Source organism: Amblyomma maculatum, chromosome 8, assembly GCF_055883805.1.
Source record: "Amblyomma maculatum isolate TAMU_Amacu chromosome 8, ASM5588380v1, whole genome shotgun sequence".
Classification (NCBI taxonomy): Eukaryota; Metazoa; Arthropoda; class Arachnida; order Ixodida; family Ixodidae; genus Amblyomma; species Amblyomma maculatum.
Window position 1 is genome coordinate 94,987,348 of NC_139351.1, and position 15,000 is coordinate 95,002,347.

The 15,000-nt window shown below is 46.5% G+C and overlaps 2 protein-coding genes across 3 annotated transcripts in view; one reads left to right on the plus strand and one right to left on the minus strand.

Annotated features, from left to right (window-relative positions):
* Positions 1-7,504, minus strand: part of LOC146181867 (uncharacterized) — a 16,956-nt gene extending 9,452 nt beyond the window's left edge. The window contains exon 1 of the mRNA XM_084575563.1: positions 7,406-7,504. Coding sequence (XP_084431689.1) covers positions 7,406-7,412 — 7 coding nt within the window. The 5' untranslated portion in view covers positions 7,413-7,504. The remainder of the gene's footprint in view (positions 1-7,405) is intronic.
* A 2,916-nt stretch (positions 7,505-10,420) lies between these two features.
* The window catches only part of LOC146181868 (receptor-type tyrosine-protein phosphatase T-like), an 80,742-nt gene continuing 76,162 nt past the window's right edge, over positions 10,421-15,000 (plus strand). Inside the window, exons 1-2 of one of the 2 annotated variants that reach the window (XM_084576883.1) lie at positions 10,421-10,680; positions 14,428-14,503. In XM_084576883.1, coding sequence (XP_084433009.1) covers positions 10,602-10,680; positions 14,428-14,503 — 155 coding nt within the window. In that variant the 5' untranslated portion in view covers positions 10,421-10,601. The remainder of the gene's footprint in view (positions 10,681-14,427; positions 14,504-15,000) is intronic. The other variant, XM_084576884.1, reaches the window with a different exon arrangement.

Here is a 15,000-nt window from a genome sequence, read left to right on the forward strand (position 1 = left end):
TTCGCTATTCGAATTCTGAGTTTTCGATTGTGCCTTTGTTTCTTCCACCGTTTTATGAGACTACGCCTAGCTTCCCAAAGGTGTAGAAGATGGTTGTCAACAGCTGGGTGGTCCTCCGTGGTGGCAAGGGTTTTTGTGAGGTTTTCTTTAAGGTCGAGAATAGATGCCGCCCACTCTTCGTAACTAGTTATTTGTTCCGATGTAACTAGTTTAGTATCCTTCCTGAATTTCTCCCAGTCTGTCATTCTGGCTTGCCCACGAGGTGTGCTGTGCTTGTTGCTTTCAAAGATGGTCTGCAGCATGTAGTGATCGCTGCCTAAGGTCTCTCCCGTATTGAGCCACTCATAGTTGCGGGCGTTGCGGACGAGCGTCAGGTCGGGGGAGGTATCCCGAGTTATGCTGGTACCGACTCGAGTCGGATGCTGCGGGTCAGTAAGTAAGGTGAGTGCCATGTCAGCGATGGCGGAAGCTAGTTTCCTGCCTTTAGTGTCTTCCTTTGGATATCCCCATAATGGGCTAGAAGCGTTAAAGTCGCCGACTATAGCTAGGGGAGCTGTGTGAGCTTCTCTTAGTGCTTTGATAAAGATAGCGTCAAAGGCTGCGCGGCGCTGTTTGGGGCGACTATATATATTGAGTATATAGGTGCCCTTGCTGTTACGGTGTTGTGGTAGCAACTTTATGAAGGTATATTCAATGTCGCTGTGTAGGTCAAGGTCTACAGTGGTTGCTGTGCATGATTTGTGGACCAAAATACATGTCGAGGGGTTTGTTTGATGTGTTGAGTATCCTCTGATCTTAGCCTCCATATTTACTTCTTGCAGGGCTATTATTTGCGGCGCATGAGAATAAGAGTCTATGTATTGTTGTAATGTTTCCCTCTTGCGCTTTAGTCCCCTGCAGTTCCATTGTAGGATGGTGAGTTTAGGTCTTGGTTGTGGCGCCATGTTGAGGATTAGAAATGTGTGTCGGATCCTGTGGTGGATCTTCAGGTTCTTTATCAAGTTCAGGGATGACTAGGCGACGATTTCCCATTTTGCCCTGTAGTTTTGTGCCCTTGTTGTGAGAAACATCCGAATATTCCTGAATTTTTCGGTCAATTCTAATCTCCTGCGCTTGCATCTTGATTAGAACTGGTTCAAGTTTTTCCATCATGGGCTTGATGACTGATTCTAACATGCTTTTGATTGTCGTCTCGATCATAATTTGTAATTTATTGGCCATGAGATCTTGGACTGTGTTTTCCAAGCGGGTAATGCGGTCCTGTGTTTCGGTGTTCTCAATAAATTGCGGCATGGGTGCCTGCGGTGCTGCTGCCTGCGGTTGTGGTACCTGCGGCATTGGCGCCTGCTGTGGCGTCTCTAGTGCAGTTTGCCTGTCGATAGTGCTAGTATTTAGCTCCTGTGGGTACGGAGGGTGTACCTCTTCCTTGTCCTCCTCCATCGGACATGCCTGTTGTGTCAATGGAGGTAATGTGTTCTTCGGGTTGGCTGCGACGCCTAATTGCTCTTTTAATTTCCTATTTTCTGACTTTAGTTTCTCGATCTCTGCTTTAAGTTGTTTGTAAGCCAACGCTTCGGGGGAGGAGGCAGCTACATCTGCCCAGCTCACCTTGCCGTCGTTGCGCTGGTCCTTGTAATGGGGTCCTGTTGTTTTCTCAGCTGGACGACTGCCGGTGGGGTGCGACGCCTTGTCGCTAGTGTCACGTCCTTTGCTTGATGACCGGGAGCCGCGTGGTCCTGAGTTGCTGCTGTTGGACTGGGCCCGTTGGGTCAGTCGGTCCCCGCTGTTAGATGTGCCTCTGCGGCTGGACCGGTCCCGAAACTTGGCCCTGGACTGGTGACTGTCTTGACCTGTCTTGGATTTGGCTGGTTGTGATGTTCGGTACTTGAACTTGCATTGATTCGACCCCATGGGATGTGGGCCTTCGCACACTGTGCACTTGGGTTGGCAGTCATGGGCTTCTTGAATGTCGTCCTGGCCACACTGCGGACATCGTGACTGCGCAGGGCAAGGGCAGACATCCGCCCGGTGTCCAAGTTTCCCGGACAGCAAACAGGCTGGTGTTGTTTTCTTGTACAGGCGCACAGGAAGCGCCTCTCCGTAGTAAAAGACGTGAAAAGGGACCTTTCTTCCTTCGAAAGTGACGGCCGCTTTGTTGGAGGAACCTAGTTTTCTCACGCTCACCACTGGTGCGTCCGGGGAGCGAAGCGCTTCCGTGATGTCTTCGTTGGAAACCCTAGGGTCCACCTGTATTACTCCTTTACATGTGTCGTCAGAAGGCCGGAGGTAGGAGTACACTGCGTGTGCTGTGTCCCCTAGTTTAAGTTCTTGAATTGCGAGGATCTTTCTGATTATTTCGGCATCTCGTACGCCGACGACGATGATGTTTTGTTCCCAAATGGGCCAAACGCTGAGCGCTGCTGATGTGTTATTAATGCCTGCTGCCATGTGCAAGGAGCTTCCGAGAGTGTTGCTTCCCCTGAATTTGCTGAGATCCAGCGTTCCTCTAGGTTTGATTATGATGACTGCATCTTGCTTGTCGAGACGCGGCTGCGGAGGAGGCTTCCAACGCTTGACTTGCGTGCGTGGCGTCTCCTGCAGCGGCGTATCAGCTGCGGCGGTGAAGTGGCCATCTGGCGTTCGTCCTTTCTGCCGTGCCGAGCGGTTGTTACGGGCTGATGCGCGTTCCCACTCTTCTATCTTGCGTTGGATGTTGGCTTCTGTTACTTTGTCGAAAACTGGCGTTTTCGCCTGCGGAATGGTGACGATACGCATTCCATCCGGGTCGTACCCCGTCAAGGTTGTCATGATTTGCGGCAGAGTTTGCCCGCGGAGCCGCGGCGGGCAGCTGACTCGAGGCCTATCTGTTAGGCTTAGCTACTCGCTCGATCCGCTTGAACTTGAAATCCTCGTTGAAAATGGTCCCACCTGAGAAACGGTGGTCTCCTCGTTGTTCTGAAGTGCCCGGGAACAAGTCCTGCTGCTTTTGAAGCGCTTTGGAAATCCTTGTCCGGGAAAGGAGCATAAATTCGGCGGAGCCGATGTAACACACGGCCGTCCTTCCCGACTGCTCGCAGCGCCCCCCATCGCGCTGCCTGTCAAGCGGAGGCTCGCTCCACAGCAGGAAGCGATGGGGAGCGGCCATCGAGGCAACACATCATGCGAGACAAATTTCTCCCTTTGATTCTAAGTGCCTCAGCTGTTATTACGGGTTACTTTGCTTGGCCACTTGCATTCAACAAAAGCAGAACCGTGCTTGCAGTACTTCAGGGAAAACGATAAGGACAGAAGATAACCCAGTGAAAACAAAGCGGTGAGCCAACACACTGAGCTGAAGCCTATCGCACGGAAAGAAGGTACAACTTACGCGGAGTCAAGGCTAGAAGTACTAGCATTATGCTGGCTGCGGAGCCGACACACGTTGCGAACCTGCTGACGGCCATCTTTGCTGTAGGCTTCTTCTTCGTTACTGCATCGCACGATGTCCTATTCTCTCGTGCTCAGCACGTACCAAGAGGGAGGAAGTAGAAGTGGTGCAGTGCAGAGGCATTTTAAAACAGTGGGTACAATTTAATTTCGGATTGTTGGGCATATTTACATCCTATAAAACTCATGTCTGATTCCTCCTTTGACGCGTGAATGAAGTAACAGCCGTCGACGACCTGGACATCCAATCCCGAGCCGTGGCATGAGCCTTTGTCGCCCGGGATCTTCATGGTCCCGGGGGCACGTGGTAGGCACTTTTTTACATTGGCACAAGAAGAATTACAACGAAATCCAGTTAAAAAAAAAAATGCGTGGATTTATACTTCTTGTGCGGTACAAAGACCGGAGAGTGACAACCATTCTTCGCACGGGCAACGAAAGGAGGGGCGGTGAGCACGTTGCCAAGCAGGAAAAAAAGGACTATTTGAAGAGAGACATGCCCCGCCGCGGTGGCGCAACGATTAAGAGATGTCCGACTGCTGTTCCGGATTAACCATGTTCAAACCCGACCGCCAGCGTGGAGGCGAAAAGAAGAGGCATCCGTATGCTGTGCGATGTCAGTGCATGATCCCAGGTGGTTGAAATTGCTCCGAAGCCCTCCACTAAAGCACCGCTTTATCGCTTTCCGCTTTCACTCACAGCTTCCTTCTTCTTTTCGCTTATGGCGTGGTTAAGGTGTCCACAGAAAAAGTGACAGATACAGCACATTTTTTTTTCCGGTAGACCAATTTATTTATAAGTTGCATTGCATAAACCATCGAGTGGCGAAGGAAACGTATTCCGCGTTTCATCCGGAAGAGGAATTGCTGATGGTGGCGGCTGGTGAAGCCTAAAGAGCAGCTAGACATGCAAAACGAGCTGCAGCTCTATGTAAAGAAGAGGGGGAAGGTGGAGGAATGTCCAGTAGCCAAGGAATCTGTCCATATGATACACGTGTGCGAATACTGCCATCTCTGAGTAGCCCTGGAAGGTGAGGATACTTTGCCCCATAGCATTTCACGATTATAGCCTACGTATGCTGGTCAAAGCGACAGACACATTGCTAATATTTCTGCTTGTAGGTTCCCAGGCGGAGAAACGTGCTTTGCTAGATGATTTAACAAAGACAAATTATTTAGACCATCAGCTGCTTTCAGATATGCTTTCTTTCGACGGCGTAGCCACGTTTTGTAATCTCATCCCTTAAATCTCCTTGATTCTACTGGTGCGCGCTATGCTAAATTACCCAATTGAGCATGACATGGACTCGCACCGTAATTACGGGGGCTAGACAACCCTTTTGTGAAGAGTTTTATAGCAAACTAGTGGCACAGATTGGTTTCTCTTCGCTTAAATGACCGACCTTGTACTTGGATAATTGTCTGGCTGCTTATGCGCCACTAAACCCAACACAACGCAACGTAACTCACCCTTAAACTTTGAAGCCGTCTTCACATAGTAACCCGGGCACACTCCCAAGTTGGATCCTAATTATTGAATCGATTAACACTGAAGACTTTTCACGCTCGCGTCCCGCAATATTTTTACTCGTCGAACTGGCATACCATAAGCGCTAAACTCCGGGGCTAACTCGGTGTCTCCAACCTGGAACATTTTATGCGTCCTTATTGACCCTGCTAACCGAAATACCGACCAGAAAGCCACACTACGAAATAATATTCATGGGGACGCAGTTACAAGGGAGGCGCAATTCGCCATGGTTACTACAAAGTATCTCTGCACCAAACTCTCTACCTCCTACCCAGACTACATAGGTACGCAGTACCCTACTCGGATGCTGATATCATCGTTGCCGAACTGCGCAACTCTGACTGCTATGCGGAAAGGTGCAGCGCCGGGCCAGACCGTATCACTGGCAAACTTCGTTTTAATCTCGACGAGTCAGCCTTCGATACTGTGACTGAATACATCAACACCCATTGCTGGCCACAAAGAACTCTTCCTCACTCGTGGAAGACTGCTGAAATTCACTTTATTCAGAAGTCCAAGAAATCCTTCTCAGTTGAGCACTATTACCCTAGTCTTATTTGCTATTCCCTATTTCCTATTTGCTATTTTCCCTATTCCATTTACTTCATGCTTGGGGAAACTGAGCGAGTTAATACCTGTCTCACCCGATACGTTGAAGAGAAAGGCATGCTTCCGCCCTTTATGTTTGGCTCCCGCGCCCACCTCTCTACACAGGATATCCTAGTCCAACCACAATCAGACGTTCTCATGCACCCAAGTCGACATCAAGTTCTCGCCATCATGGCTTTAGGTTTACGCTGTGCCTTCGATAATGTTACCCACAGCAGCCATCTTTGCAGCCTGAACTCCATCAACTGCGGTTCTCGTACGTACAACTATACATGTATGGGCTTTTATAACCAATAGAATAGCCATTCTAATATGGACGGTACTACTACGCCCATCAGTCCAGGTCCCAAGGGCACACCTCAAAATGCGATACGTTCCCCACAACTCTTCAACCTCATCATGAAGGACCTTCCCAATAAATGCAAAGCTTCCGGGGAGTTCGACACGCCATCTATGCGGACGATGTGACCATTTGGACTGTCCATGGTAATGAAGGCAAAATTCAAGACAACCTCCAAGCGGCGACAGACCTGGTCAGAGCACATGCGTCTTTTTGTGGCTTTGCCTGTGCCCTTGAGAAATCGGAATTTCTTATCATTGACCGCCGGCGACCCTCCATCACACTGCCACCTCTCCCATTAAAATCACCCTGGATGGCCAACTCAGAAATAAAGCCGGAGATCAAGGTCCTAGACCTCGTTGTCCCGAAAAGCCGCTCCCATTCTCTCAATCATTTAATCAACACCACTGATTAGATTATACGAATACTTTAACGAAGAAAACTCCGAAACTACGGAATGCGGGAGCGAGACAGATGCCGTGCAGCTGGTCAACGCATTCATTCTAGCCCGCATTACCTACGGCAAGCCATACCTTCCCCTTTGTAAAAAGAAATCAACTGGTTGAACACTCTTGCCAGAAAAGCGGTCAAGACAGCTCTGGGGCTTCCATAACACACGTCTACCGACCGCTTACTCCCTCTTGGCACACATAACACCATTGAAGAGCAGCATGAAGCACATCGCCTGGCACAATTTATCCGCTTAGCAGCATCGCCCACTGGAAGGCACGTCCTTCAAACACTAAATATTGCATCGCCACACAGTGCCCAAAACCGCAGGGGTTTGGCACAGAATATCCGCTACGCAATTAGCGTCAAACCTCCCCCCAAGCACATGTATGCAGAATATCACCAAGTCCATGGACAGGCAAGAGCCACCAACCTCTCTCAAGTATGGGACAGCTAACCGAATACTCTATGCGCTGCTGGCCCTGTTAAGAGCCACATGACCATTACCGTGACAGCCCCAGTGCGCACCCTCCTCAACTTCACATCACATCACATCACTTTATTACCTTACTTGAACCGAGTATTGTGGAAGAAGCAGCCACTCTGGCCGCATCCACTAATGAACAAGCCATCTTCATGTCAGATTCCCGCATGGCCTACCGTAACTATATTCGCGGAGCATCGGTGCCTCTAGCCTTTGGATCTTCGCTAATCCTCCGCAAATGATCGATTTGATCTGGACTTCGGGACACCAGTCGATGTCCTGCAATGAGGCTGCCTCTCCCGGATCACACGTATGCTTCCTCGATCCTTAAATACACAGAACTCCTCGAACGCTACAAGCTCTCTCGCCGTACGCTTTCACCTTCTCTGCGCAAGAAGCAGCTACTTATCACCACCTACAAAACTAATACCTTTCTTTCCCCATCGCTCCTAAACCCCTGGTAGCCATCCCTTTATTCCCCTAACTGCCCTAATTGTGGGGAACCGGCAACTCTCTACCACATGGTATGGGCGTGCAAGGTTACTTCCCTTTATCCACTCACTCACCCTGCATAGAAGACTGGGAGGCCTCCCTGCAGGACCCCTGACCGGAGCTCAATCAATGCGCAGTTACTGCAGCCTCGGCCAACGGGATCCTGGTCTGAGCTTCCCTCTCGGATAAATAAAGATGTTTCGTCCTCCTCCTACTCGTCGATGTGGCGGTGTTAAAAAGATATTGAATTAGGGCGGACATCCGAGATCTGTTTCACGAGAATAGTGCCTATCTGTTCCTCCTTGCACATGCTACATCCGTGCAAGCAGCGCTGTTTCAGCTGGTGTTACAAAATTGGAAGGGGCTAAAGAATGGAGATAGAATGCGCGTGACGTTTTTAATCGTAGACCGCGCTATAGAGCCCATCGCCATAGCCTGACCGCGGTAACGCCGATGCTTGTGCTTGATGCATGTGTGAGGCTAAAGTGCGTAAGGACGGTCCATGTTTACGCTCCGTTGTGGTTATGTGATGGTACAACTACCTTCCCCTGTCTTGCATCTTGGGGTCTCATGCAACGGGCCAGCATATTGCAGCGTGTTAACTGCTAGCAGACTTGCTCTGCTGTGTGTAGGGGCAGCCATTACCCTCTGCAAAATCAATGCATTATGGTAGGACATAGCGGCCTAACGCATATTTTGTTGGTCAGACATTTTCAAATGAATTAACAGATCAACACCGAATTTCAAAAACAAACAAACCAAGATGCCTCCATAAATTGATTTGGCGCAGGGTGAATTGACAGCACTTGACAAGAGGGCTGACTTTATCTGCTTGGATCACATACATACATTATGTATGTATGTATGTATGTATGTATGTATGTATGTATGTATGTATGTATGTATGTATGTATGTATGTATGTATGTATGTATGTATGTATGTATGTATGTATGTATGTATGTATGTATGTATGTATGCATGTATGCATGTATGCATGTATGTATGTATGTATGTATGTATGTATGTATGTATGTATGTATGTATGTATGTATGTATGTATGTATGTATGTATGTATGTATGTATGTATGTATGTATGTATGTATGTATGTATGTTGGTTGGTTGGTTGGTTTGTGGGGTTTAACGTCCCAAAGCAACTCAGGCTATGAGAGACGCCGTAGTGGAGGACTCCGGAAATTTCGACCACCTGGGGTTCTTTAATGTGCACTGGCATCGCACAGCACACGGGCGCCTTGCTGTATGTATGTATGTATGTATGTATGTATGTATGTATGTATGTATGTATGTATGTATGTATGTATGTATGTATGTATGTATGTATGTATGTATGTATGTATGTATGTATGTATGTATGTATGTATGTATGTATGTATGTATGTATGTATGTATGTATGTATGTATGTATGTATGTATGTATGTATGTATGTATGTATGTATGTATGTATGTATGTATGTATGTATGTATGTATGTACGGAGAGTATAGAACTGCGCTAGATGACACGGAGAAGGAAGACGCGCACTTGCTTCTGTCTTTTTTTCCTCCTGTCTAGGTTGTTAGAGGCGTACCGCTCTTTTCGTTTCTGACAGCATCTGCTCTAATGCGGCCAACCTCCACACTCATAAATATTACCTACGTCAAGCTGACTTGGCACTCATATCCGAGGGACGTTCGTATGCTTTTCACGAACATCCCTCCCCCCCCCCCCCTCTTCCCCATTCACCTCGTTCCACATGTGCATTATGCCTCACGGTGATTTGATGTATGCATGTCTTTATTGTACTGCAGTTGAGCAGGCATGCTTTCAGTCGGGACATTCGACAACGAAATGTCGTTTCACACAGCTCTAGATGTCAGACACAATGGAGCAGAAATGACCGCCAGACGCGTATCTGAATGCGTTTATGCACAGTCTTCGCCAAAAGTAAGAAGCTCAAGCTATTTGCTTCAAAGCCGTGTGATGCAGGTTTTCTTAGAATTGGTGCAACTACAATGTATTGGAAGGTCGTGGACAATGTGTCATATCATGTTCATAAGGTGCTGATTGTTGAAAGTGCACTTGGATACACACAGATGTCCTAGAAGCAAATGCTGCGTGGGTTAGAGAAAGGACGCACTTCACCACTAGTCTACAGCACGCAGGCGGTTTTTAATTTCCTTTGAATGATAAAGTGTTAGTACTTTGATTATTGCCATACTTTTCGTAACAATTGACAAACACGGATGAAGTTACACCAAACACCTAATTCTCTACCGTTGCCTCCTTAGTTACGGACATACCCGCATAATGCTCTCAAACCGCTGAAAAAGAATAGGCTTGTCAGCGGAAAAGTATGCGGAAAAGTATTAATATTGTGACTGCTGCAAAGATTTGCATATGCACAGCCTTACGGCTGAATGATTCTAATACATGCTTGCCCTCCGCTCTGTCATTCGATTTTTTTTTAAATTTTAGTTTTATGAATTGCCGCGTTGCACAAAACGGGGAGGTCAATATAATAAAGAAGGTCACCGAGACTACTTACTTTCTCCTTTTCGCGGGAACACCCAAAATTACAAAGACCAAATTGTCAACAACACCGACACGAAAAATGTGCGATGATGGTGGTTATGATTGTCAGTTTTTACAGAAATATACGAAGAAGTCATGTGGAATTTAACAACTCTCTCGGTATGCACGCTAATTTAGATGGGCAGACGCACGTTGAAGTCCCGTGTCTGAATTCTCTTCTCGGACGACGGTGCTCTTGCAACTCTCTGTACTGTAGAAATTGGTGTAGACTATACTGCTGGTGTACGTGAATAGCGTTAGTAAGAGCCGATAGTCCCGGGATCCTCCCTTTGCGCGTCGTGTTGCTCTTCTTGTGGGCGTGGCAGGAACGTTCTTTTCGCGACGGGGACCGAACGAACGCGTGCAGACAGACAGACTTTGACCGGATGCTTCCGGGATGTCTTCGGCCCACAATTGCCTATCGGTTCCTCGCTTCGCAAGCAACATCCGTGCAAACTGCGGATCGCGCTGTCGCCGGAAGTGGGTGCGGAGGGGGGGGGGGGGGGGAAGGGCTAGCGCACTTTTCTAATGGTAAGAAGCTGCGCAAGCGTTAACTTCGCAAGGTTTCGCCCACAACGTCGAAGTCTGTGTGTGTTTGTGTGCCTGTTTTTGGAGTGTCAAAGGGCGTCTGCGCTGCTGGAGGGTTGTGAGCGTGTGACAGGGAGGATTATCTCTTCCCTCTCGCATACTTGGATACCATGCGAAGGAAGCACGTATTATGGAGTGCCTACTTGGTCAACCTTGTTCTGCTGGCCATAAGAGCTGGCGCTGCGAACGGTAAGAATCGCGGATTGTAAAATGATCTCGCAAAATAATGCGCATATGGCTGAGAATAAGTATCTAGTATCTAGTCCAGAGCAAAGCAAAGCATTACAATTATTAGAGGGCTATCTCGCCACCGAGTGTAGTACACAGCACAAAATATTTCATAGCAGTAGATTATTACATCCTCGGACCGGGTATACATTCGGCTAGCCGCACTATTTAAAGTACTTCCGACTAGGTTCCACTACGTATTTGGCTTCTGTTTCTACTTCAAACCCGCGTTGCGTTTCAGAATTGAGTGACGCTATTTCGCACCTGATTTTTGAGTGTCCTCAACTGTTGCCTCGCCATCGTAAAAAGCTGGATGATCATACCATGCAAGCGTGAGATACAGGACAACCGATGATTGCGGTAATGATGTCTGTGTCAGTGCTATCTGTCCCGCACTATGCACTTGCGTGCACTCACAGGAAGTGCTTAAAGGGCGAGCGTATCTTATCAATGCGACTAACAGCCCCTTATCGAGTGGTGCGGCTTATGTTGCCCAGCAGCGTGGGTATATATGAGCGTTTTGATAGCTCCTTCTACATAGGAGGGTTCTGCACAAGTTATCGTGAATATCAAAGCGATTTCGGCAAACGTTTCGACTGAAATCACTCAGAATGGGCGGTAAGAGTAAAACAATTTCATGCTTACGAGATGTGTAAGTGTTTTGACCTGTACTATATTGAAGAAGTGAGGACGCTTATTTTACGATTTAAACATTGTCGTTAATAGCGCACTCCTGATAAGGGAACATATATGCGGGGTCGAATTGTACGTGTACAATGCTGCTGCATATGCCCCATTTAATGCTATCGTAGCAATGTAAATGGCCTTTTTTTAGACAACCGGTATCGCCGTCGGCATCACTGTATTATGCCGGAACGCCAAACAAGGAGCTCACCTTCTGAAAAATGGAGATATTGCCTGCAGAGGCTGGGAGCAAAGGTTCGGATATGCCCTTCGCCACCACACCCCGCCCATGAGAGAGAGTAGAGAACACGGATATTGAGGTATACAAAACCAACACTCAATTTCGACGTCGAAGGCATTCATCGCGTCAGAACGCCGGTTCGAAGAGGATTTTTAAATTTTACGCATGGTAAAAGCGAATGTTTGGGAAACAACATATAGTTTGAATAAACTAGACTTCGGATCATCATTTATATCTGCAGCGGCTGCGGTTTACTGCATTTGCCGCGCACGCAATACACCTGACAAATAATAATGCCACCTCTATAACGGTTACAAGCGATAAAATCTATTTTACAGGGGTAGAAATTTAAATTTTGTCGTAAATTTCGTTTCGCTGATATAAAGTTTACAAGGCGGCTTCCAGACGGGCGATTTATAGGCGATCCCGGAAAAATATATCGGCTAATTCAATTCTTTTCGAACGCTTTGGAACACCAATGTTGCAAAATGTAATTTCACATCTTTGGAAATTTATTTTTAAACTTTATTGGCGCTTTGGTTGAGACACTTGGCATATGGAGCATGTGTTTGTGTGTGTTGTGCTTGCGTATGATTACTGCTTTGATATATGGAAGCGAAGCGCACGCGTACTTTGATTAGTTGACGGCAATATGCGTTACCTGCATTCAACAGAGCGCTGCCGCAGTGTATCAGTGTCTACTATATATATTGCCGGTGATCACAAGGTCACATGTTCGATCCTGGGCGCGGTTTGGTGCATTTAGAGGTAGGATAGAGTGCTCGTGTTCTGGTCTGTTTAGCGCACAATCAAAAACTTCGACTGGTCTAAATTATTCCGGAGCCTTCGCTACAGAGTTTTTCATAGCCTCTATATATATATCGCTTGGTATACTAGACTCGAATATTTACAATGCGACAATTCATAGAAGTTTGTTCCGCTCTCAAGCTGCGCATACATATTTTCAAATGCAATATTCTTTGTTCTGAAAAATAAATAAAGTCGTGAATTGAACAATCAATTTTTTTTTCTGCTTTGCGACACATACTCATTTCGCATGCCTATACTTAACATTATTCGTTAACATATGACTGCAAATACGGAAACAAATTCTATTCCAAGTCGCGTGTTTGTAAAGAAAGTAAAACATGTGAAAGGACACAGAAAGTGGTTAATCACGTGAGACCAGTGCGTTTTTGAAAAAAAAAAAGTTTTTCGGAGTACTTTGAACATCACAGCTTCGCTAGCCACTGCATTAGATAATTGCGCCATCACAACCTTAGCGACCCAAATTCCCTTACCACGGCCCAAGTTCACGCTGGCGTCACAGTCGGCTTACGAAAAACATTCGATAATATTACACATGACCGCCTCCTTCAAATTATAAATTCCACAAATTGTGGCCCCCGCCTGTACTAATATTTCGTCTTTCACGACTTCGCCTACAAGACACAACCTAGTTCTTTATTCTTATCACGAGAGCCACTTTGAGGTATTATAAATAAATAAATAAATAAATAAATAAATAAATAAATAAATAAATAAATAAATAAATAAATAAATAAATAAATAAATAAAATAAATAAATAAATAAATAAATAAATAAATAAATAAATAAATAAATAAATAAATAAATAAATAAATAAATAAATAAATAAATAAATAAATAAATAATAGATATCCATAGTACACTAAATATAGAACTTACACCCTTGGCCAAACAACTGGCTACTATACCAACTTACATCACGCGTTCTATGTGGGCGAGCTCGCCATAGCGCACAAGTGCACCCGGGGAGGTTGAACGAGCCTTAAAAGTCGGCATAAACACGTTGAAAACCTACTTTACCTCGAGGAGTCTAATATCAGCTCCGGATAAATCCGAACTTCGGACACGTCGCAAATATCAACGAGAAAAGAACCAATCAATTCACGAACACACGCAGGGAAAAGACATACGCCGAGTGCGTATTCAAGCCGGGCAATCATTTACACGAAGAATCCGATAAGCATAATGCATCTGCCAGCATTTGTGCATTTCAGATGAAGGGGAATCATGAGAAAGCATGCTGGTCTGTGTGAGGACCAGACACGGCTGCTAATCCATCCACTGGCAGTAATCAAAATTCTCTGTACCCTTGCATATATTCCAAATTATCAACGGTAAAAGTCTCGAATTCAAGCTGCATCCGTCACTTTGTATAAAGCCGCCTTTCAACTCCCCGTCCAAACCTATATCTACCGGCCCAATGGCACAAGCTTCTTGTTGCTTGTTGAACTCCTTAAAAAACACAGAGGTCGGAAAACAGCGATGTTGTTTAGCCAGACCCGACAAGTAAGCCGCAATAAATCTCATAATACTCCCCTCTGTGACAATTACCTTCCTCCAAAATCCAAATTTCTGCCTACCAGGTAACGCTGCCTACCAAGTACCATCAGACACGAGGGACAACGTACGGCGCAAGTTACTCATCACTGACCGCCTCTGGATCGTACCTTCATTTAGACCAATACTGCGAGCTGTACTCTAGGTGCATCGACATATATTATCTTCACCCACTCCCAAAACATTCTCACACAAGCTTTGGGCCGGTTGTGCCTGGTTTGCCTCGGACCAGCTGCAAGACCATTTCGTCCGCGTGCTGCAAGCCCTCAGCCAACTTAGCGGCTAAAAGAGCCGTTGATACAATGTGCCATTTCTATCTATCTCTTTCACTATCTCTCGTATATCACTTTTTAAGTAAAGTCTAAATGTTGCATTTGCTTTCCCCAATGCCTTATAGGTCAACTAGAGGCAAAAAGGATTGACTGCACGACAGACGCATATGCTTCCAATTGCAACTTCAACCAGGAGTGCCGGTAAGAAGGATTCATGCAATTAGCACCGAAATTAACTTGCCGCATGTTATTGCTGTCTAAAGCGGGCATTCGGAGATTAAGATACATTTATAGCACGATGTTTTTGGCTCACTAAGTGCTGTTACGCCAGGTTTGTAGCGTTGGCCGAAATTCCACCTCCAGCCGTTGTCTGTGGAGAATGGTTGGTTGGTTGGTTCACAGGAAGGGAAAGGCGCAGTATCTGTCACACTTGCTCTGTGGACACCTGAACCGCGCCGTAAGGGAAGGGATGAAGGTGGGAGTGAAAGTGGATAGAGAGAAAGGGGGGCCGTAGTGGAGGGCTACGGAGTAATTTCGACCACCTGGGGATCTTTAACACCGAAAGCGATTGTCAGCCGCCGTATTCCATCTTGGGCAGCTGTCTACGAAATGGCGTTGGCGCCTTTTCCGCACCCTCATCAGTACCACCCCTGTCGAACGTAACGTCGCTTGGAAATGTTCCGCATGGTAGAAACTTG